The 23,768-nt window shown below is 35.7% G+C and overlaps 5 protein-coding genes, 2 long non-coding RNA genes and 2 pseudogenes across 12 annotated transcripts; 3 read left to right on the top strand and 6 right to left on the bottom strand.

Annotated features, from left to right (window-relative positions):
- Positions 1 to 1,313: 1,313 nt before the first annotated feature.
- LOC147925855 (uncharacterized) lies at positions 1,314 to 2,413 on the bottom strand. The gene is made up of 2 exons (XR_015584798.1): positions 2,112 to 2,413; positions 1,314 to 1,987 (listed from the first exon to the last, which is right to left on the bottom strand). It is a non-coding gene; the product is annotated as an uncharacterized LOC147925855 (long non-coding RNA).
- On the top strand, positions 1,981 to 3,501 carry LOC104751312 (2-hydroxy-palmitic acid dioxygenase MPO1-like). 2 transcript variants are annotated; one of them, XR_015584797.1, is made up of 4 exons: positions 1,981 to 2,417; positions 2,808 to 2,870; positions 2,945 to 3,057; positions 3,148 to 3,501. XR_015584797.1 is itself a non-coding variant. In XM_087491995.1 (4 exons), exons 1-4 carry the CDS (start codon positions 2,052 to 2,054, stop codon positions 3,277 to 3,279), a joined length of 633 nt encoding a protein of 210 aa, XP_087348121.1. In that variant the 5' UTR covers positions 1,981 to 2,051; the 3' UTR covers positions 3,280 to 3,501. The 2 variants fall into 2 exon arrangements, 1 of the variants encoding a protein (XP_087348121.1); XM_087491995.1 differs by having other exon boundaries at positions 2,986 to 3,057.
- Positions 3,502 to 5,040: 1,539 nt separating this feature from the next.
- Positions 5,041 to 7,326, bottom strand: LOC104751311 (myb-related protein Zm38). 2 transcript variants are annotated; one of them, XM_010473231.3, is made up of 3 exons: positions 6,914 to 7,326; positions 5,895 to 6,024; positions 5,041 to 5,799 (listed from the first exon to the last, which is right to left on the bottom strand). In XM_010473231.3, exons 1-3 carry the CDS (start codon positions 7,044 to 7,046, stop codon positions 5,226 to 5,228), a joined length of 837 nt encoding a protein of 278 aa, XP_010471533.2. In that variant the 5' UTR covers positions 7,047 to 7,326; the 3' UTR covers positions 5,041 to 5,225. The 2 variants fall into 2 exon arrangements, with proteins under 2 accessions (XP_010471533.2, XP_087348120.1); XM_087491994.1 differs by lacking the exon at positions 6,914 to 7,326 and adding an exon at positions 6,133 to 6,250.
- Positions 5,088 to 7,462, top strand: LOC147925854 (uncharacterized). The gene is made up of 2 exons (XR_015584799.1): positions 5,088 to 6,844; positions 6,890 to 7,462. It is a non-coding gene; the product is annotated as an uncharacterized LOC147925854 (long non-coding RNA).
- Positions 7,463 to 10,813: 3,351 nt separating this feature from the next.
- On the bottom strand, positions 10,814 to 12,762 carry LOC147925853 (uncharacterized; annotated as a pseudogene).
- Positions 12,763 to 12,804: 42 nt separating this feature from the next.
- LOC147925852 (uncharacterized) lies at positions 12,805 to 13,957 on the bottom strand. The gene is made up of 2 exons (XM_087492795.1): positions 13,953 to 13,957; positions 12,805 to 13,858 (listed from the first exon to the last, which is right to left on the bottom strand). Exons 1-2 carry the CDS (start codon positions 13,955 to 13,957, stop codon positions 12,805 to 12,807), a joined length of 1,059 nt encoding a protein of 352 aa, XP_087348921.1.
- Positions 13,958 to 17,374: 3,417 nt separating this feature from the next.
- LOC104751309 (fucosyltransferase 3-like) lies at positions 17,375 to 19,564 on the top strand (annotated as a pseudogene). The gene is made up of 2 exons (XR_015584795.1): positions 17,375 to 17,726; positions 18,094 to 19,564. The product of XR_015584795.1 is annotated as a fucosyltransferase 3-like (transcript).
- Positions 17,943 to 22,185, bottom strand: LOC104751310 (NEP1-interacting protein-like 2). Of its 3 annotated transcripts, none has more exons than XR_761758.3 (7): positions 21,815 to 22,185; positions 21,018 to 21,196; positions 20,441 to 20,524; positions 19,954 to 20,112; positions 19,682 to 19,868; positions 19,218 to 19,402; positions 17,943 to 19,099 (listed from the first exon to the last, which is right to left on the bottom strand). XR_761758.3 is itself a non-coding variant. In XM_010473230.3 (5 exons), exons 1-5 carry the CDS (start codon positions 21,933 to 21,935, stop codon positions 19,740 to 19,742), a joined length of 672 nt encoding a protein of 223 aa, XP_010471532.2. In that variant the 5' UTR covers positions 21,936 to 22,185; the 3' UTR covers positions 19,507 to 19,739. The 3 variants fall into 3 exon arrangements, 1 of the variants encoding a protein (XP_010471532.2); XR_761759.3 differs by having other exon boundaries at positions 19,218 to 19,391; XM_010473230.3 differs by lacking the exons at positions 17,943 to 19,099; positions 19,218 to 19,402 and having other exon boundaries at positions 19,507 to 19,868.
- A 131-nt stretch (positions 22,186 to 22,316) lies between these two features.
- On the bottom strand, positions 22,317 to 23,755 carry LOC104751308 (putative pentatricopeptide repeat-containing protein At1g74400). Its single transcript, XM_010473228.3, has one exon. It carries the CDS (start codon positions 23,753 to 23,755, stop codon positions 22,358 to 22,360), a length of 1,398 nt encoding a protein of 465 aa, XP_010471530.2. The 3' UTR covers positions 22,317 to 22,357.
- Positions 23,756 to 23,768: the final 13 nt, after the last annotated feature.

Raw genomic sequence — 23,768 nt, 5'->3', positions numbered from 1 at the left:
CGGTAGTAGAAGCATGCATACCTTCGATCCCAATTCCTCAAGAATCCCTTGTATGCTTTATAGATGGATCTTGGCATACAGAGGTGGATAGGAGTGGGCATGGCTGGATTGCGTCTATCGGTGATAGAATCCTGCACATGGGGCTAAAAGGATCGCGCAGAAGCTTATCCCCATTACATGCAGAGTTAGATACCCTTATTTGGGCTATGGAGTGTTTATTAGCGTTGGACTTGGATAAAGCCCTTTTTGCTACGGATTGTTCAGATCTCCTAAGGATGACGTCTAATATCGAGGATTGGCCGACCTTTTCATCAGAATTGAAGGATTTTATTCATTTTAGAGATAGATTTGCTAATTTTAGTATTAGATATATTTCCCGAGAGGATAATATCCGTGCCGATAAACTTGCGAAATGTGCAAGAGCACGAGGTTTCTGTTTTTCCCATGTAAACTCGTCGGTACCTAATTGACTCTCTTTTGAAGAAAGTCATCTCTGATAATTTAATATATGGGGTTTGATCGTAAAAAAAAAAAAAAAAATCCCAGCCCTAGGATGAAGAAGTGGAAGACATAAAACATATGGCTGTGAGAGACGAGGGACATGATAGCACGTGAAGGATGTAAGAAACGGTGGCCACGTGGCGAGACGTGAGTTGGGGAAGTGTGACGGAGAAGGCGTCAATGTAACAGCTCAATCTTAGTTGGCGCGTCATAGAGACTTGGTCCCGTTTTTATTCGTCTTTTTTCTTTTTCTTTTGCAAACCTTTTTTCTAGAAACCTTAAAGCCCAAGGGCAATTTGCTGACGTGTTTTTTATCTTATTTTAAAGATTAATTTCGCTAATGACGAAAAACAAACATCAAGGAGCAAGTCAATTTAATTAGCACTATTTCTTGGTTGATAATTTTGTATATTCATAACTATATAAAAGCTTATTTGTTGTTAGTAGACTATTAGTACTAAATTACAAATTGATATATTCATAATTTAATATGATGTGTTTCAAAGTTGAGAATCATGTTTGAACCGATCTTTTTTGAACCATAGGATTTTATATCTTTGTTTTAATTAATTAATACAAGACGTAAGATGCACACTACACTAGTTAGACTCTAATACTATCATTCTAAAATTGAGCAAATTATGTAATAATATAGGATATTCCGCTGTGTATTCTGTAAATCCCCAATATCAGGAAATCGTACCTAATATGAATTATTAAATCATACTACTATGAACATTTTTTTTAATAAAAAGAGAGTGAATAATGATTATAAAAGAAAGTATAACACGTGTGAATTACTAGTTTCAAGAGACATAGAACGATGGAAGTCGTCATTAAGGAAAATTATAAAACAAATAATATGACAGACAAACTCTCCTTTGGGTTTTGACTATTTCTTGAAATTTGGAAGTTGTTTAAATACATTTAAAGTACGCATCTAATTTGGAAGTTGAACTAAGAAAGCATGCACCTTAATTTCTTAATATATACATGTATATTAATGTACGTCGTCGTGACCACCAAACACACAATATAAACAGTTAAACAAATACGTATCCATACTTTGAAAATATGACATTCCAACCTGATGGATGGGTCGGTAAATCGTATATTTTGGTCACAAAAAAAAGATTGGTTTTTAGATGAAATATATTAAAAGACTAATCTTAGACCGAGATTAAAGGTAGAATGGTAACACATGCATGATAATTGATAATTCTGTGTTTTGGAAGAGTTTTATTTACCACGTGATGAAATGTCATATCTTATTCGTTTTACTATTTACCACGTGAAATATCAACCGCATTACCGCAGTGCTGCTGCTTATTTTACTTGGTCAAGGTCAACGATCACCTCCATAAAACGTATGTTAGTTAGGAATAGTATAGGCGCATGGTAGCATACTCTGATGTGACGCACCTGCTAAAATAAACGCCAGTAATCGCAAAAGCCAAAAGTCTTCTCTTTTCGTCTTCTTCCGATCCTGCAAGAAAGTCTCACACGCAAGTGTTGAGAGAGAATAATATCATCAAAGAACACTAAAAATCATGAGCAAACGAATCGGATTGCTCGATCTTGAGAAGCATTTCGCCTTCTACGGAGCTTACCACAGCAATTCAATCAACATCATAATCCATACTCTGTTCGTATGGCCAAACGTCTTCGCCACTCTCCTTTTCCTCTACTCCTCCACGCCACCGGTTCTAGATCACTCTCAATTAGGGTTCCTCAAATCGTTGACCTTTGACGGTGTCTTGCGCTTGGACACAGGGTTTACTCTCACTGTGATTTACTCTGTTGCTTACATCTGTCTGGATAGGAAATCTGGTGTTTTAGCAGCTCTGTTATGTTTCTCTTGTTGGATTGGATCCAGCTTCCTTGCAGCTCGACTTGGACATTCCTTAACCTTAAAGGTTAGCTCTTTTATCTTCAGTTATCAGAAAAGGACCAAAAGGTTTCACCTTTGTTTACTTTTTACTCTGTCAGCACTATCTTAGGGTGTTCTTTTGCTCATAGTGATTTATGATTGTGATGTTTCTGTCGAGTTCTTGTTTTCTCTGTTTGGTGTTCGTTCAATGTATATGATGATGATGATGTAACGTCAGTGTCTCGCTTCCAAAACATTAATGATCATTTGTCTGGATATATAATGTGGTCCTTTCAAGATTCTCATTATTAGAAAACCTCTAAATTCAACATGTCTGCATCATCACTTGTGTTCAAAACAAAGTTGCGTTTTTTTTCTTTCTTATTTTGTATTATTAGACAGGTTATATCTTTCGTAACCTGACTTGCTTTCTCAGGTTGGTATAGCTTCTCAGCTTTTGTGCTGGATTGGTCAGTTCCTTGGTCACGGCTTGTTTGAGGTAATAAACTTACTTTATTTGTTTAGAAAAAAAAAAAAAAGCATTTGTTATGAATTTATGATTCTCCTTTGCAGAAGAAACTTAACTAACTAACAGAACTTAATTCTACTCGAAGAAACGAGCTCCTGCACTTTTAGACAACCTAGTCCAAGCTTTTCTTATGGGTCCTTTCTTCGTGTTGCTCGAGGTATTAACGTCTTCCCTTCTTTTGTTATGTTCTTCTTCCTTCAACGGAAGTGATTAATCACAATGGATTTGAAAAAAAAAAAAAAAACAGGTGTTGCAGTCTGTTTTTGGATACGAGCCATACTCTGGGTTTAAAGCACGCGTCGACTCCAAGATCAAGATTGAAATCAAAGAATGGAGAGAAAAGAAGCAGCAGCAGAATGAGAAGAAGAAGATCACTTAATTGTCATTCTGATTCGGAAACTGTTGCCTTCTCTGTTCATCATCATATGAAAATCTCAAGCACACAAACATAAGAAGCTCCATGGACCAATTAACTTTTGTTATATGAGCCTCAGGCCCAGCCCATTAACTAATGCAAAAGTCATTTCATAGATAAAGAATCTTCCATCTTCCATGTACTTACTGATTGAAATAGTGGCACGAGAGATATTTATTTAAGAAACAGATTGGATAGGAATAATAACAGATATAGATAACACAAGAATCGAGAGACTTGTCTGTCAAAATGGTACGAATAAATATACAAAACAAAAGGTTCCCATTTTGATATTTGTACGACTTTCACTCAACTCTTTTGAACTAAACCACGTTACAATCAATTATTACAATGTAACCCATTTTGACCCCACGGTACCAAGAATCTCTTGCTAGGAAAAGTGATTACAATTTCATTTTTAATAACAGATATATAATATATATAAATTTGGATGTCTATATAAAAATAGAACCAATCTCTTTTTTTTTATAACTTAATTTTCTGAAACTGTTTTAAGATTATATAAGATCTTTTATACTCCTTCTGTTTCATAAAAATTGATATTTTGGAATATATTTTTATCTTATGAAAATTGATGTTTTGTAAACTTTAAAAAGTAATTATTGAAGATATTTAAAATTTTGAATTGTTATTGGTTTGAAATTAAATAATATCTTTTTAATCAAAAATAATATATTTAAATTCAGTAATTATTATTTTTTTAAAATATATAAAAACTTCTAAACATTAATCTTTGTGAAAAAGAGGAAGTATGTATAAACTTTTCATAATGAAAAAGTCCAAAATAAGTATGGACCAGCGACGATAAATTTTTGCACATGCCTTAGAGAAAATTCCGTAAATGGGGCGTGACAAAAACTGTTATTAGTACTTGAAATTATTGTTATAAATCTATTCTAATTGGCACAAACCGTGCAAAAAAAATGCCGCAAATAGGAATCAGAAACATTAATTATGATCAATAACTGAAACACGTGTCTCCTGTATACACCACGTATAATTTGATTTGTGTGCATAGCTGTCAATGGAGTCAAACACTTTTGTTATGATTGCTCATGTGTCAAACAAATCTTGATATCTGGATTATCATTTGGGAATCTATATTGGATCCGTCCTTTAATAAAGTAAGTAACAACAGTCAAAGCTTAATTGACGTTGTTGATACTAATTGACACTAATTAATAGTAACATTGTTGTATACTTGTATCACCACTTTCATGTTCGAACTCGCATATGGATTTTATTTAACTTAACAAAACGAGATTGTCGTATTATAATTTAATTATTAGTGCATCCATATCCATTATGGATTCAAATTTGGTATAGTGTATAAGAATCCAAGTTGCCTGAAATGTATTAGAAACCAATTTATTAGTATAATCTACTAAACGAAAACGAAGCAAAAGGTGTGAATGGCTACATACATCTCTCATTACTTAGTTATTTAAAAGGTTTCTTCTACAGATGTCTGGTTTTTTATGTTCTACTTAGATTGGTTTGATATTTGAAACTTTATATAAAACACAAAATAAATTTCATAACTAAAGGAAACATGCCAGAATCCTTTCACGCACCATTACGTAAGAGAAAACCTATAGGAACAGAGTATTCGATAGGCTCTGTTTCACCAAAATGGCATGAAACCCTCACATATATTTAGGCTCATAGGTGGAAAAAAGTAAAAATAGGCTCATAGGGCATGTGTGAGAGAGAACATGAATCTCAGATTAAAGTAAGTTGCAACAGTCAAAAGCTTTTAAAAAACATTGACAATGCATGTCATTTAAACTACTAAAGGCAGTTGCTTTTTTTTCAGACATCTCACTCTATCTCCACTGTCTTTGTCTCTCTCTCTCATCACAAGGTATTAATCAGACAAAAGATGTGATTCAAAGGAGGAACAGGTCAAGCTGTTGAGTCTCATCATAGAAATCAGACTCGTACAGAGTGTATGGATCAATTGTTGATGAGTAGTCATCAAAAGCCATGAAGCCAGGCGACGACGTCGTAGTAGGAGCAGCAGAGTCATGATCACAAGGCAGTTCATGCATATTCAGCTTTTCATCAATCTCCATGAAACAAGCAATCATTTCATCCTCTCCCATGCTTATCACCATCTTCTCTTCTTCTTCAATCTCGGCTTCTCTTGGTTGTTCAGACAATATCACAGTCTTGATCCTCTCGATTCCGTGTCTTCTCGAGGAGATTCCAGCAGCGAGCTTGTTAAGAAGACGTGCTGAGCCAGTAGTAGAGGACGAAGAGAAGGAAAAAGAAGAAGAACAAGGGCTCGGTATAGGAGACGACGTCGTTGAGGAGGAGGTGACATCGACCGTGGGGCTTTTTGGCTGATGGGTCACTGGATCGATTCCACTTTTAGCAAGTCTTTTCTTAAGACATGAGTTCCAATGGTTCTTTATGTCATTGTCTGTTCTGTTCGGCATCTGCTTAGCTATCGCTGCCCATCTTGTAATTAAAAAATAAGAAAATTAAATAATACTAACACGACAATATTGATTAAGGGTGGGTTGGTAGCATTTAATCACAATAATAATTTTTACCTGTTACCAAGAAGAGCATGGTGTTTCATGATTTCTTCTTCCTCCTGAGGAGTAAACTTGCCTCTTTTAATCCCTGGCCTCAAATAATTCAGCCATCTTAACCTACAACTCTTTCCACATCTTTGCAGACCTATTTTTTTTTTTTATAATGCATTTAAAATAAAAAAAATTATCAGAAATTATTAGATCTAACATGGTAGCAAACACAGAAGTTACAAAGAAAAAAAAAAGATTGAACCTTCTTTTCCATCAAAAAAGAAAAAAGAAAAGAGAGGAGTAAACACAATGGAATAAATTATCTGATACTGGCTCAAAAAGGATCATAATTTAAGAGATTTCTAGAGCTTTACACACTTGTAAAAGATAATATATAAATAATCAGAAGAAATAGGAACAAGGGAAAACACTTGGCTTTCATGGGTTTCACAGATTGCGTTTAGATATAATATTATCATTTCCATTTTCCAATCTGTCGAATCTGATCTATAGAAGGTTCTACAAATTTATGAAATATAATTAATAATCGGACAAAATTAATCTAGGACATTATTTTGTAATGCATACACAAATTTAACAACCTAAGGCTCGTAATTAAGAAGATTATGATTGCAAAACTATTTTCTGTAAATTTCATGTACTCTTTAATTTACTCCCCAAAAATAATACATAAATATATATATAATATAAATATTCACAAACGATACAATATGGATTTCTGTAATTAAATCTCTTCAGAAAATAAATTATTGTGCATAATAATTAAACAAAAAAAAAAAGAGAGATTATTGTGCATAAATCGAGAAAATTAGAACCAACGAACCAAACAGATAAAACAAAATCTACGGTCCAAGTCCGACAGAAACTGGGAATCTTATAAAGATCATCCTAACTATTTCAAATCCCCTAACTTCCAAAGAGAAACAAACACTGACCGTACATAATGTATATAAGTAGCATAGTATATATAGAGACGACCGCACATAATGTATATGTAGCATGGTGTAAGTATAGATGCATACCGGCTCTCTTAGGCATTGAACCCCACTCGCCGAGACCATGTTCGTTGATGTAAGCCACGAGCTTCCGGTCTTCCTCCCCCGTCCACTCTCCTTTCCTCATCCCGTCAACGTCTAACCACGTCGTCCTCCCCATTGTTTTTGTTTGTTTTCTCTCTCTCGTGAACCACACGTATCACTTCTCCGGTCGATTTGAGTCTTCTTCTTCCTTTTACTCGATCAGATTTGATGGGTCTAAAGATAAGTGAATTGTTGTTAGTAATGATTTGTACATATTCTTCAGATTAGGAGACTTTTATTTATGTGAGGCTATCTCTCACTCTCTCTCACTTATTTAGAAGTAGAATGGTCTTTCCAAGAGTGTGGAATTATGGGTGTATATATATAGTCCCTTCCATATTTTTATTTTTATTATTGATAAATTATTTCAACCGTTGGATTCTTATGTATGTGGACATCTTGATGGTGATATTTCCTTTTTATTTCTTGATTCTTCTTTTGTACGTTTTTTTTTTGTTATTCTGAATATGCAATATGCCTATTCCAAGAGGTTAAGTCACACATATATAGCGTATTCACATCACATGATACTAATGACCATTCCCTTTTTTTAGCACCGTATTCGAACAATAATTAATCATATTAACAAATTTTCATGTTAATTTGTTGTGTAAACTTCAGAGCAATAATTGTTTATAATTTATATAGTATTGTTATGATTATTATCGACTTCAAGTATTGACTGAATACAGTACTTTTATTTATTTGAATGAAGCTGTGTTTAATTTGTGTCCTTCTCGTCCTACAACTATATATATATATATATTTTTTTTTTTTTTTTTGGTTTAATGTTAAATTCGTCCTACAACTTTCTCACTGTTTTAGGAATTATAAGCTAATATCTTCTTTGAAGCTTTTGATTGACGACGAAGAGTCAAAGACTAATACATATATATTGTTTACCTAGCTAAAATTGTTACTTACGCTTGGATAATCCATCTTACAGCACGTCTAATTTAGTTTACACAAAACGTTTAGCACCATATATACTTTAAATTAATTAAACGAATCATTTAAAACCTATAACAACCTCAAGAAGCTAAAACAACCTAAGTATTACAAATGATTTGGTCAAATAATTAATAACCGCATACCAAATTTTATAGTCCGGTGTAGATCAACCCTGTTCTCGTCATGATCCTTATCATGACCCAAGAACGTGTGTGTTTAGTTTTTATAATAAACACCACATGTGTCAACTGTGGTTGATCTAAGATACTACTACTTGTTTGTTAGTTGTGATGAGAAATATACACCTCAATAGACAGACCAGTTCATATTGATGTCCTGAGAAACAACAGCCCTAAACAACTTTACTACATTTCGCTTTCTCTTTTTGTATGGTATTTTAATTGCTTAAGCACACGATTTGGAGGTAACGACTGTTGAAAAGGTGAACTTTTTATGATACACGTTGGTGAATAACGAAGAAGTACGTACTTTGGTAAGTGTGAAATCTGCAATTATCTGCAAATATAAGTAGGACCCTAAATAGTAAAAATAATAAATGATTGAAAAACAGCATAATATTAACCGTTCTTTGTGGGGTTACGCGGAACTATATATTAAAGTTTATTAATATCTTGATTTTTTTCCTAGGAAAAAAAAAATTATTACATTCACATTTACGATTTACCTGAAAAATGGTTCCTGTTTTGATGCATAAAACAGAAAAAGAAACTATTTGAAAAGGGAAAATGGTCCATTCACTGTCAAATGACACTGTCCTCGTGTCGAGTCTTTATTTGTGAACATCTTCTCGATTTTGTTTTGGTATATATATTGACGTGGTTCGTGCTCTCGTAGTTTTCATAATTTTCCAATATACACGTTGAGATTTACATTATCAATGATTTTATTTCTGATTTATTGTGTTGATTTTCAAATGGTTCCTCTCTTTCCTTTAGACAAAAACCAATAATGTTACTGAAAGTGGTGACTTGCTCTTTTACGAAAGCTACAAAACATATTAAGGTTGTGTGGTACCGTATCAGTTTTCCCATCTCATCTCATAACCCACCCACCCAATCCACGGTTTTTGGATATTTCGATTTATTGTCATGCATGACTCTATATACGAATATATAGACAGTGAGACATCCTCCCATAAATGAATCTTCAGAATTGTTATCTGCAAATTTGATGGGCTCCAAATTTTATTTGTTATACATCCACCTCGCTACATTATCAGTGAGACAATTACTATAACAATTTAAGCAGAAAGTTTATTTATTTATTTATATCAGCATCATTTCATTACGCCTAATACGCCGTATCTTTTTGACTAATAATGTGAACATGTCTTTCTCAAAAGTTTTTTTTTTTTTTTTGTAATCACACTTTGAAAGAAATGGTTACAAACAAAAAAAAGTTCGATGTATTATGAGTTTGTTTAGAACCCAAGAACATAAGTTCGAGAACTGAATCATCCATGTTATTTATTGTAGCCACTCATAGTATATACTACATACTATGTGTATATTCGTATGACATTCCATATAGAGTGGAGTAAATGTTGATTGGACATTTGGACTCCATATCAATTAAGTTGTTTAAACAAAATTTTAAAAATTGGAATATCTTCATAACTTATTTATTTATGTTTTCCTATATTATAATCTATAATATGACTTTGACTTTAGACTACAATAAAATTAAATTAATACATTTTCCAAAGAACTTTGTATAAAAAAAACCTTCCAACTATTTTTTTTGTAGGAAAACCCTCCGTATCTATAAAATGCAAGTTAATACCATCAACTCGAAAGTCACCCGCAATACACTCCTCCCCCGTATTAATGACGTGGCATCCGTCTGTATCGTTTAAAAACGTAACAGAAGATAAAACGACACCATTTTGTTATTCTTAAAAACGACACAAAGTCTTACATCTTCGTTGTTTTAAAGTCTCAAAGAACGAGATTGTTAAGCATAAAATTCGATTTCGGGATTAGGGTTCATCTTTGGGTTACATTTGGGGAAAAGAGAGATTTAGGTTATAGGTTTCGATTAGGGTTGAAGATTCTATTATATTTAGGAGTTCAAAGTTCAGTCTTTTGTTTCTCCCTTGATTTTTTCCCGTTCACAATGTCTGATTCATACTCTTCACCCAACACGAGTCAAGTTGAATATGACGAACCTGAGTATAGGATTCCAACTATTTGTTACTGTGGTGGAAGGCCAAAGCTTGAACCTTCTTTTACAAAGACAAACCCATGAAAGCTCTTCTACACATGTAAAAATAGAGATGTCAGTTTTTCTATTTGGTTATATTTTGTGAATATGGTTGAATTCTGGTAAAATGCTTCAGGTCCAAAGAGACGAGATTGCTCACCTCTATGATCTCCAATCGGAAAATCAGATAGTGTTAGATAGCCTTAAGGTGTTGATTGCAGATAAAAGTGATGGAACAACTATGGAGTTGAAGAATGTGTTTGTTGGGACTTTTGTTTTGCTTGCAATGATAATCTATTTATTTTAGACTTTTAGTAGAATAATAAGTAATTGCGGATGGAGATCCTTCAATTTTTGATTGTTTTTGAAAGGCTCTTCAACTAGTTTAAGTGTATGGTTTTGTATTTTGATTGTTAGTGTAGAAGAATGTGTTCGTTTGTGAAATTTGGTGTTGACATATATTTTGGTAGTTGACAATGACAAACACACTGTATTTTTGTGACAATTTGAACAACAAACATAATGCATTAATAAGAAATGAAGTCAAGTTTAGAACACACAATGCTTAAAACACACAAAACTAAGGTTTGTCAAACACAAGTCAACAGAAAAGATTCAAAACACACGATGCTTAAAAACACACAAAAAACACACACATGATGCTTTAACTCATTTCTTCTTTCCACGTGAAACCTCCATTTTCTTGCGTTCTCTAGCTTGATACAGACTGCTTGGTAATATAGGGTTGTCTCGTGCATCAGTCACAGACCTGCCTACCTGAATATAGTCGTCACCAGTTACAGGACTGGTGAATAAACCATAACCTTCCTGCACAATCACAACACAACATCAGTTTTTCCAAAGAAAATTAACCAACATAAATAAGAATCAGCAAACAAAAAGGCTTGGAAGGTCTCACTATTGGTAGATACATGGGCCTTGTGTCATACATAGGAAGTCTCTTAGGAGTTGGCTGTGAAGATGATGCATCATCATGCTGACTTTTCCGAGGTCTTCCTGGACGTCTTTTTGGGAGAGCAGATGAAAGGCTTGGAAGAACTTCTTGGGCTGGCCTTTCTATGCCAAATTCAGTAGTTGAGGTCGATTCAAATGGTGTGTCAGCAGTTGGTTGTGAAGATGATGTACCATAAGGATGACTTTTCCAAGATCTTCCTCGACGTTTTTTTGAGTGAGCAGATGAAAGACTTGGTTGGTCTGGCCTTTCTAAATCAAGTTCAGAAGTATAGGTTGATGCAAATGGTGTTTTTGCAGTAGCTGTCTTTTTTGGTCTACCTGGTGGTTTCTTTGGCGGCTTAGGCATTGGTCCATTCTTTCATTTCAGCTTGTTGTGGCCTTCTTGTCCACACAAGCTACAATGTTGCGCATAAAATAAGAACGATAATGTGAGAAATCAGAAATGCAAATACAAAAAAAAAGAACCTAAGATATTAAGAGAGTCTTACAATTTTGGTTCCTCTTTTAGAAAGCTTGGTTCCTTCCCTTGGTTCACCCTTCTCCCTCTTTCTCTTCTTCCATGGAGGTCTTCCACCAGGCCTCTTGTAAGGAGGTGGCAAGACCCTGACTGTTGTAGTCACATCCCATAGATTCATTCCATTCAAACCACAAAGTCCATCAGCATAACAAGTCTTCAACTTCTGAGCGGTGAACCATGGAAAAATCATCTTCTAAAGATCTTGGTCAGTATTCCTCTCATGTCTAAGACAAGAAACAATGTGGCTACATGGGATCCCACTGACCATATACATTCTACAACTACATTTGATCTCACCTCGCATCTGCACCACAAAACCTTCAATTCGCATATTAGTTTTGTAGTTAAAGTAGCCAACCTCATAATTCCCTAATCCGCAGCTCAAAGATCTACAATTCTTTGCCAAATCAATCTGCTGGTCTAGTAAAGCTATTGCTTTAGGAGAGTACTCTCCTTTTGTTTTCTCAGCCTCGGCTCTTTTCTTTTCATTGCTCACCATAACCCTTTTTCTTATTTCTTCCAGCATCTCAACAACCGGTTTAGTTCTTGCTATCCGAATTGCTGCATTGAATGACTCTCCAAGATTGTTTTCTACAGCAGCGCACTTTGAGAACTTTGTAAAATAAGCCCTACAAGAGATACACCAAGTTAGCAATCAAATAAAACAAAGTCATATCCGAAAAAATAAAATAGAACAAGTAAGAGAGATTACCTTGACCATGGACAAAAAAGCGAAATCTTCAAGTCATTAAAAGAACCAGGATCATACTCTTTCAGCTCTTGCATCTTTCTATCAAATTGTTGTGGATAGTAAGAGTCTGCAGCAGCCTAGAACATATCCTCATATTCTCCTCCAGCATACTTCTTTTTCCAGTTGGCATAAACATGCCTTGCACACATCCTATGTTCAGCATAAGGCAATACTACCTTCACTGCTGCAATCAATCTTTTCTGCTGATCACTACCTACTTTTATTCCATTTCCTAACTCTAACCCAAGTCATCAACCAAATGTTCAATGAACCCAACCAGTTTGGCGTATTCTCACAATCCACAATCGCCCAAGATACAAGAAACATCTGATCATTGTGATCTCTTCCACATGAAACTAATAACATACCTGTCATTCTCCACTTCAAAAATGTTCCATCTAGATGGAGGATCTTTCGTCATGCTCTCTTCCACCCATTGTTTAAAGCAGCAAAGCACACATAAAACCTATGGAACCTACTTTCCCTTACCTCACATTCAACTGTGGATCCAATATTGCTTCTCTTCAGCTCAACAACATAATCGAATAACCTAGCAAAAGACTCTTCTTGATCTTCATCAAATGTCTTAAGACATTTCAGTCGTTTCCTCTCACAAATTGTCCAAGGCACATTGATGTTGCGTCTTAGAAACTTCTGTTGTAATTGATTTGCTGATAACTCTGGATTTAGTCTGAATTCTTCTATGTAAAGATCAACAATCCGAGAGATAATCAGCAAGGTCACGACCCCTTGCCAAGTGCAATTATGCTCCTCATTTAACGATCTGATTACTACTCTATTAGAACTATTGTTGATGGTTGCTGAAAGCCTCCACGGGCATTTCTTTCCAGAGCAAATAACAACTACACGTTTGCCATCTGACTTCTCATATTTGATGTCTCTCTTCTTCTTCACAGCATATCTCATAACAACTCTTTTCAAGGAATCAGTTGTATTGTACTTATCACCAATACAAAACTTTTGATACTTGCTCTCATCTACCTCAACATGTGGACTGTCATCATTACTATCGCTGTAAACAATGTCTTCAAACTGAACTTCATCAACTTCATCATCTGACTCAGAGCCACTACCACCACTAACTTCACCATCTACCAATGTTTCATCGTCTGACAAATACCTCAACACATTAGTATCAATGTGTCTACCTATATAAGGATCATCTTCCCGAACAATAAATAAGGTTAATTCACCAGCTCCGACTGCATAATGAACCACTTTCTTCAACGCTTCATCGTTATCAATATCTTTTTTCTTACCAGGCGTTTCAAGTGGAAACCAAGACACTTTCTTCATGTTGTCTTCATACCCGAGGAGTTCCGAAAGAAGCACCAGAATCGAATGTAAGCTGAATGATTCAGCTGATACCAAACCCACTGTATGTCTCTCTCCTCCAAGATATTGGTCCTCAGCTGACCAGTATCCTCCAACATGCATAAACAAATCAAAACTGAACCAAAAAAAAATAAAAATATTAGAAATCTGAAAATTTGCACATATCAAATCTAATAACAATTGATACTCTCAAAATCTTCAATTCTCACCTCATCGTTGCCCTCCTTTGATTCCCCAACACTCGAATCTTATCGCTGAATCGTTACCCTTCAACTCAAACCCAACCACATTAATTGCCCTTTACCTCTTCGCTCTAACAGATCCCTAATCGCAATAAAACAAAACCCTAATCGAACCCAACCCCAACGATGAACCGTAATCAAATCGAAACAGATCCCTAATCGAGCCCAACAATGAACCCTAATCGAACATATCTCAAATTCTACAAGAGATCTCGTGAAACCTAATTCTCTATCTCTTTTCCCCTAATCAAACCCAAGGATGAATCTTAATCTCCAAATTGAACTTTTGTTCACGATATCGAGTTTTGTTTAAAAGGTGATAGAACCCGAGTTGCTCTTATGTATCGTTTTTGAGACTTTAAAACGACAAGGATGTAGACTTTGTGTGGTTTTCAAAAGTAATAAAACGGTGTCGTTTTGATTTATGTTACGTTTTTAGACGGTACAAACGGATGCCACATCATCAATACGAGAGAGGGGTGTATTGCGGGTTACTTTTGAATTAGTAATATTGATTTGCATTTTATATACATGGAGGGTTTTCGTGCAAAAAAAATTAATTGGAGGGTTTTTTTTTGCACAAAACCCTTTTCCAAAAGACATGTTAAATATTATAATTTTACGGAATAACTAAATCTATATAATTCATGGGGTGTTACAATATAATTATTGTATATTTGATATCTCATGATGGGCCCTGCAACGGTTTCACTTCATGGGGACCTCTTTGGATGGTGTGGTCAGTGGTCACACACACAGACAATCACACTATAGTCTCTCTGCTACTGTGCATAGCTCTTGAATCCGCGTTCAAGAAAACGCGCATTTCTATTTGCCAAGAAATTTCACGTTTAAGAGGTTTTTAGATAATGTAATTGTAATCATTCTAGCTCAATCGTGTCCTTGTCGTCGTTTTTTTTTAGTTGTTTCTTTTGAAAAAAAATTTCTTATCTTCATATCTTGTGATTTTTTAAACTTGTAATATTTGTTGTTGTTGTTGTTGTTGTTGTTGTTGTTGTTGTTGTTGTTGTTGTTGTTGTTGTTGTATATATGCAACTTATATTTGCGAGTGACTCAACTATATGTGTTATATATACAACTTTTACATTAGCATCTACAACAACTTTAATTGCTACTATATATACTTATAGTTGATGATACTTATGGAGATAGGGAGAAGATTTATTTACCCCTGCTCTTTTCCAAATAGACCAAAGCCGAGGTCCAGAATGTTGTTGGTTGATAAGAAAACCTCTCTAGCCTAATAATGATATTTGATGATAATATGAACTTGTGAAGCGCTACAATTCCACTATGTAGGTGATAGTCTAGGCATTATTTCCGACCCGAAGTCGTTGAACCGAACCCCACATATATTATGTGAAATTTGGTTTGATTTTAGTTTCTCATTGCAAAATTAATCGGTAGGGATTTGGATTTGATTCGGTAACTAGTTTTGTTCGGTTACCTCCAAACCGGTTGGTTTCAATATGTCCTTATTGTACATAATCGAACTTTTGTTTGTTTAAATTTTGATTTTATTCCGAATGGAGAACATCATGCATGCTAAAAAGGCCAAAATTTAACACTTACGAACCAAATCAATTTTATACTCAAAAATTCAAACTGAATAGATCGATTAACCAAATTTCCGAATGTCATCTATATCTACTAGCTATAACATAATCACGTACCTAAATTTGAATTCGACATAATTGAAACAACATTTAAATCGTTAGAAATATCTTCTTTTGGTTAAAAATATATAAATTCATTTTCGTATTTCCATTCAACGCCGCGTGATCGGTATATATCGTAGCCTTAATCAGATGAAAAGTACTAAAACAATTATATGTCAGGTTTGTAAATCCATCCATGTTTTCCCCTATTTCCACGTGCTTATATATATGTATATATAATTTGAGTTCGTTTTCTTAAGTTTTGAAATGATGTTAAAGTATGTTGAAATTTCTCACACAGTACCATAACATTTACAACGATATATTGTTTCCTGATATTTTCATTTGACATACCTAAAAAAAAAAAAAGGGAATTTAATTGCAAGCAGAAGCAGGAAGGATCATGTCCAAACGCATACATAAGGTGGAAACAGCGATAACTTATTACGCTTCAGTATTATTAATGCATGAGAGTTTTAGGTTTTTCTTCCTCTGTCGTCAGTGATATATTAATTGAGATTGTAATAGCCACTCGACTGTTAGGATATTTTGAACTAGAAATGGAGATATAACGACTCAATATTTATACATAAAAATGACATAAGTCGATTGATTTTTAGATAAAAATCCACAATCGTTCCTTCAGTCACACTATTTTTTTTTTGTGTGTTTTAGGTGATATTGTGATTTATAAAACTACTATCTTCACTAATTAACATAAAATTGATATCGAAAAACTATGTTAATAATGAATTCAGATCACATCAATTAAGAAAAATCACAGTCTTAATTAATAGCCCATTTCCCAATCACTTCTCGACTAGTATATGTAACAAGTGAGTTTTTTTTTTTTTTTTTTTTTGTAACTTAAGTGAGTTTTTTCTTATTTAGAAAACAATATATTGGTAATTGTTATTTGAGTATAAAATCCTTGCGTCTCCCCCATATAAGTCAAGTAAACCACACAACATGTAACACATGGAACAAAAAATTGGATTTCTGTCAAAAGATTAAATGAACAAAAAAAAGATTAATTAGTGAACATGACACTCTTTAAATAAGTGGATTTCTGTATAAATTGAAACGAATAATTAGACAAAGTTAAAAGATGATAACGATAAGTTTGCAGGCTATGGTGACTCTTGTGTGAGATCTTTCATGGATTGTTCTAAAGCTTTGTTACATGTGGAGCAGCATGCACGATGGACCAATAGTCATTATATAATGAGAGGTACGTACATCTATCTATACCTTCACGGAGGCCTTCACTCTCTAGTAACAAAGTATCTTTGCTTTTTATTTTTCATACAAAAATGTCCAAGCAAATAGATATGACAGCAAATATGTGCGGCAAGTGTGTGTGACAATCTTCATTAAAAGTACACATTAGTTAAATTCTCTCATTTGTACTCTGCATTGATTAATACCCTTACAAGTGTTTCTGATTAACTAAACTACTAAAGTAGTATATAGGAACAAATGTAGGGTTTTGATTTTAAAAAATCTGCATGACACATATATGAATCAAGAAGAAAATTCTACAATATCAACACTAACTATGAAACGGATTATGTAAAAATTAAAAAGAACAAAAAATAGCACAAAGTTAAACGGTAAAAATGTTTCGACCAAAAAAAAGGTGTCGTTGTCTGAGTCTGAGCCACGTACTCACTCTCTGTTTCTCTCAAACAACATCACATGATGACTTCATCTCCCTACACTGTCTTCTTCACTCACCAAACTCTCTTTCTTCAACACCCGAGAGGTCTCCTTATAGGATCCGACCCGGTCTTCTCAATCCCAACTTATGATGAAGCGGAGCAAGAAGAACCCGGATGTGGGTGACCCGTTATTCAACTCGGATACTCGAACCGGGTCTAGCGAATTGAATGCGACGAAACCAAGTTGAGCTCGATGAAATCGATGGGTCTACTTCTGGCAGTTCTTATGGTTGCTTCGGTTATGTTTTCTCTGTCGGTGGTACTCAGAGACCCACCTTCAGATGGTGTTGCGGAGGCTGACGCAGCTTCTAGGTTTCTTCAGATCAGATTGCACCCTCCTGGTAAAAGTTTTGAGTTTCTCCTCTCTTTATATTTAAAGTGGATCAGCTCAAAAGTCCCCATCAAATAAGTTACTATTTTTTTCGTGTGAATCTTTTCTCCAAAATCAAAATGGTTAGTTTTGTCAAATTAGGAGTCTTTTTTTATGCTTCAATAAAGTTCAAACGATTTATAGACATTTCCATGAAAAATGTATAAAGCAAAATTGGTGGTACGTGTAGTTTAAGAACCATATAAATTAGATGCATGTGTGTTTCCTTTTGCTATGTTTTAGCTACAATGTTAGTTGTTGTCTTCAAAAGATCATTCTACATTTTTTCCATGTAATGTTGCATTAGTTACACTCATTGGTGGTTTTCTGATTTTCAGGCATCGATTCAGATGATGGATTAAGCGAAAAGAAGGAACAGCTCGGCGACATTAATCTTGTTGCGTCTAGTTTTGATAAAGAATCATGCTTGAGCAGGTATGAAGCGAGTTTATATATAAAGGAATCGCCTTTTAAGCAATCCTCTTACCTGGATTATAGATTGCAAAGATACGAAGATCTTCATAGACAGTGTGGACCGTTCACTAGATCCTATAACTTAACACTGGACAAACTCAAGCCGGGAGACCAGTCTGATGGTGGAGTCTCTGGTTGTCGATATGTCATATGGTTGAACTCTAATGGTGAACTTGGGAATAGGATGCTGAGTCTAGCTTCAGCTTTTCTTTATGCTCTCTTAACAAATCGGGTTTTACTTGTCGAACCAGGAGTTGACATGGCTGATCTTTTCTGCGAGCCATTTCCAAACACTTCTTGGTTTCTTCCCTTAGAGTTTCCACTCAAGAGCCGGTTCAATGAACAGTCTCTACTTCGCGAATCTGGCAACTCGATGCTTGCATATCGCCATGTTAATTTCAGTGACCAACAAAAGCTTTTCTTTTGCGAGGAAAGTCAAGTTTTGTTGGAGGAAACCCCATGGCTGATCATGAAAGCAGATAGTTTCTTTCTCCCATCTCTCTTCTCAATCTCGTCATTCAAGCAGGAACTTGAAAGGCTCTTCCCGGAAAAAGAAACGGCATTTTACTTCTTGGGTCAGTATCTCTTTCACCCAACTAATGCTGTCTGGGGTCTCATTACACGATACTATCGCACATATCTTGCTAGAGCTGATCAAAGAATAGGAATCTATATTGAGGTCTCTGAGTCTGGAAATGGTCAGTTCCAGTATTTGGTAGATCAGATTCTAGCTTGTGGAACTAGATATAAGCTGCTTCCTGAAGTTGACAGACAGAGACACCTCCCTTCAAGCCAAGTTCTAAACCTAAAATCAAAGGCAGTTTTTGTCTCATCTTCTTCTCCAGGGTATTTTGAGAGTATCAGGGACATCTATTGGGAAAACCCAACAGTGATAGGAGAGATAATCAGTGTTCACAAGCTGAGTCACAAGGACTACCAAAAAACCCCGAGGAACATGGAGTATAAGAGAGCATGGGCTGAGATATACCTTCTGAGTTGTACTGATGTGCTGGTGTCCACAAGCTCATGGTCCTCACTCATGGACGTGGCTCATGGCCTTGGAGGGTTGACACCATGGGTATTGAACAAGGCTGAGAACGGGACTTCCCATGAACCTTACTGTGTGAGAGCACGGTCAATAGAGCCCCGTTCCCAAGTGACACTGTTCCAAAGCTGTAAAGATTAAAAGATGAAATAGAGTCTCTAGGGCTCTTCTTGTGCCTTAACTAGATCTTCAGGTCAAGATTTTCAGAGTTTCTCAACAGACATGTAAGGAATATTAGAATTAACTTGATATATTATTTCATGACTTGACGAGTTCTATATTCTTTCCAATACACTCTGTAGGTGTTCTTACTCACGTCTACAATAATATACATTCAAAAGTAGAGAAACCTATGGATGAACCTCTAAATGAAATGGGAAAAAGTATTGAAGGATTTTAAGACTTACAACAACATATAAGGATAATGTGTTTTTGCTATGTACACAGCTCGGAGACAATGGTGTTTTAACCTTTAACGGCCTGTCTGCAAATGGGGCACGAGCCGTGTCTGATGAGCCATTTATCAACACACACCAGATGAAATGTATGATCACATCTCGGTAAGTTTCGTGTGATTTCCCCTGTTTTGATGTCCTGTAAATGCACGCGTGTGAGATGGACATATGGCCATGCTAAGAAGTGCAACAATTCATGTAAAAGCTGTAGAAGCAGACGAAACCTGCAGACAAATTGTGCAGTGAGTGACCTGCATCCTGACCATTTCGCTTGACATGATATAGCATGGTAGTTTCCTTAAAGAGTCACCCGATAATCCTCTAGCTTCCAGTTCACCATTAACATCATCCCGCTCTTCATAACTTACATCGGAAATTCTTAACTATAGAACGTAGACAAAAACTCCTTACATCAGTCTATCTCAATCGATTCAAACTAAAGGAGATTGCCTAACATCGAGTGAAACAGGAAGAAGTAGCATTTACAGAACTTGTATATGTAAGGAATCTAGCTATTCTTATATAGACTCAAGACACTAAAAGAGGTATGGGCCGACGTTGGATAATAAGAGACATCCTTCAAATACTTAAAAGACTTTGAGCAGCCATGTTCATATAGTAGCTATCAGTAGTGCTTTTTAGAGTTCTCTCGATAGTAGAGTTTCAGAGAACAGTTTTAACTATACACAAGAAGATGAGCTAAAAAAGAACCTGCCAGTGGTGTGAATTTATCATTGTTGACATCAGTTGTTCATCAACTAGTCTCCCACGAAAGAGTTGCTCTACAAAATCTGCCTGGATCCAAAACAAAAGACCAAAGGCTCAGCTTACTCATATTTAACAGTCAAAACTACCGAATTTGGCAGAAGGTGGAAAAAAAGACAGGTCTGCGCAGCATTGCGAAATGCAATTGATTCAAGTCCTTCCCACAGAAAAATATAATAAAAAAGACTCAGACTAAGTCCCCCGGACTTCAAGGTCGAGCTAAAAATCCTTTGTTAAATTGCCTCATGGCATCATTAGCAACACAAATCCTTCCTATTATCTTGGTATATAATTCTTGAAACAAACAATTAAAAAGGTACTAAACCAAGCCATCCTGTCATCCCATAATTCTGATGGCCCACAAGTAACATGTCAAAACTATGTCATTATTTATTTCACCAAACATCTTTTCTCTCATAACCCTTTCTCCATCTCGATCATAAAGTCAGTCGAAAAACTCCAAAAAAACTCTCCAATTTGACAAACGTGCAAGATATTTCAGAAGTTAGAATTAAAGACTAACCATAGATGATGGACCCCTTGATCCTGTTAGCTCTAAATACCAGTACGCACGAGAAGCCTCCAACACTTCAACAGAGAGAATAGCTCCTGCAACAGCGCCAAGTGCAGCCCCACGGAGTACTCCATACTGGGCAGCTCTGCCTGCTACCGCACCAGTTACTGCTCCGGTGAAAGCTCCAGCTACAAGAGATAATTAAAGAACAAGAATGGTTTTAAGTTTTAACTAAACAATAAAAAGAAGAACAAATTATTAATAACAAAGGGCTATAGCCTATAGGGATCATATAAAGATGAAACTTTGTGTTCCAAACGCAGAGGAAACATCAATTTCCTAGCCCCAAACCCAGGATTGGTCTACAAACTGAGAATCAAGTTCAGATCATTAGCGCTATTAAACACGTATGAGTATGATCATCAATGCCCAGAGTTTTGTCTAAATGATCTCAACAAGACTGAGTCTCCTTGTTTGTTCATAAAAGTAACATTAGATTATAATCCGATGAATTTGGAGGACAGAACTAAGGAAAAACAAGTCTTTAGATTCAACGACTCTATGCACACATGCTCATTCTGTAATCTGTTCATCGATATTTCAACCAAATTCCTCAGCAGGACAGAAAAAAAATGAAACCTTTTCACAAAAAATTAGCAAGAGTTGACCAAAATATAGAAACGAAGAAGTTAGAATTTATAAGTAACAATCATCATTCCTCTTAGTCAAACTAAAATCTATGATCAGTCAAAATCAAATGCACAAACCCAAAAAAAAAAAGGATAAAAATGGAAACTTTAAATTACCCACGGCGAAAACTCCAGTAAGAGCGCCGGAGAAAGCGCCGGCGATCAAGCGAGAAACTGTGTCGATCGTTGAGTCGGCGGCTCGTTCAGCCTCAACGGCTGGTGAAAGGATCGCATCCATAGAGATGAAGAAGAAGAAGAAGAAGAAGAAGAAGAAGAAGAAGAAGAAGAAGAATTGGAGAGAGAAAAAACCTTAGGGTTTGATGAAATTATCAGAAAGAGGAGATACTTTGTGGTTGGTTGGGAAAATTTAAGATGTCAGCCATGGAAGTTGAGAGAAGGCACCGCTCGTAAAAGCAACGTAGACGGAACCCATTCTTTGAAAAATAAATTATTATTCCTTAATTTGGTTTTTTTTTGGGGGCCTCTTTGATAAAAGTGAAAACTTATACCAATTTTAAAAGTTATCAATTTGGTCTCCCACTTTTTTTATTGGCTGTTTAATTTAATGTGTCAATGTGTTTCTTGTTTTGAAATTTTGTTTGTGAGTTGAAAAAAACAGTAATTAAATTACAAATTTGATCATTATTTCAATAATTGGAGTTAAAAATTCTCAACAACACAATCTAAACTTGTCATACAAGCAACTAAACACCTCAAAACCTCACTAATCTCTCCCATCATCAGCTGCTTCTTATCATTGTCATCATGTCCTGAAACAAACTCGGTGATAATGCTTCCAAGCTCAATCCAGCTTTTACCAGGCACTCTTCTCTTCCTCACACGATCCCTCATCTTCCATTTCTCATCCCACATTCCTTTCGATGCATATATATTCGACAGCGCAACATAATCTCCGACATGATCATGTTCTAACTCAAAGATCCGTCTTTGAACTTCTTCTCCAAGCTCAACATTTCCGTGAAGACAGCAAGCGCTAAGAAGCGTTCTCCATATCACAGCGTTTGGCTTTATCGGCATCTGATTTATGAACTCGTGAGCATCTTTCAAATGACCTGAACGACAAAACAAATGGACAATACACCCGAAATGAGCTTCTCTAGGTTTGAGATTGTAATCCTCAATCATGCTCCTGAAATGTCGTTTTCCTTCTTCCACTAATCCACCGTGACTACAAGCCATCAAGACGCCAATGAAAGTCACATCATTTGGAGTAATAACTATGTCCTGGCTCTGACCAATGGTCTTCATTTTCTTGAAAAGTTCTAAGGATTCTTGAGCTTGACCGTTTAAAGCGTACCCGAAGATCATAGATGTGTACGTAGTCACATCTTTTCTCATGGTTTCATCAAAGAGTTTCCTCGCTTTCTCAACTTCCCCAGATTTCACGTACATGTTAAGAAGTGAGTTTCTCAGAGTTAAATCCATACCCATTCTTCGTTTTCTCTCGACCCCGCACGAATAAATCCATTCTCCCATCTGCACCGCACCTAGATCAGCACAAGCCGATAAAGCCACAGTCACAATCACTTCATCAAGTTCAATCTTTTTCGCCTCCATTCGTTGAAACAGCTCAATAGCTTCCACAGACGTGTGATTCTCATTGTAAGCTGAGATCATCGCTGCCCACAAGACAATGCTCTGTTTCTCAAGCGTTTCGTCGAACATTTGGCGTGCATCATCGACATCACCCGCCGCAGAGTAAAAACTAACCAGGGATGTTTGAATTTGAATCACGGTATTGAACCCTAGCTTCCTGACAATAGTATGGATCTGTCTACCGTCAAATGAAGAACCTTTCTGAGCTGACGAAGCTTTGATAGCAAACAACACAGAGAAACTGTCGATAAAGCTAGGACTTTTTCTGAATCGGTGCCGGAAATTTAAAAGAGCTTTGATTGGTTCCCCTGATTCAAGATAATGCTTCAAAGTGTGATTTGATTTAAGCGATTTCGTATGGTAACGTAGAAGAAAGGAATCAAATTTGTTGATCACTCCAATTGAATTCAGATGACGCAAGATAAACCTCATTGTGTACATTTGCGTCTCTCAA

The sequence above is a fragment of the Camelina sativa genome, chromosome 16 (assembly GCF_030686135.1).
Source record: "Camelina sativa cultivar CO46 ecotype springtype chromosome 16, ASM3068613v1".
NCBI lineage: Eukaryota > Viridiplantae > Streptophyta > Magnoliopsida > Brassicales > Brassicaceae > Camelina > Camelina sativa.
The sequence above is the reverse complement of the archived record's forward strand: the minus strand, read 5'-3'. Positions and strand labels throughout refer to the sequence as shown.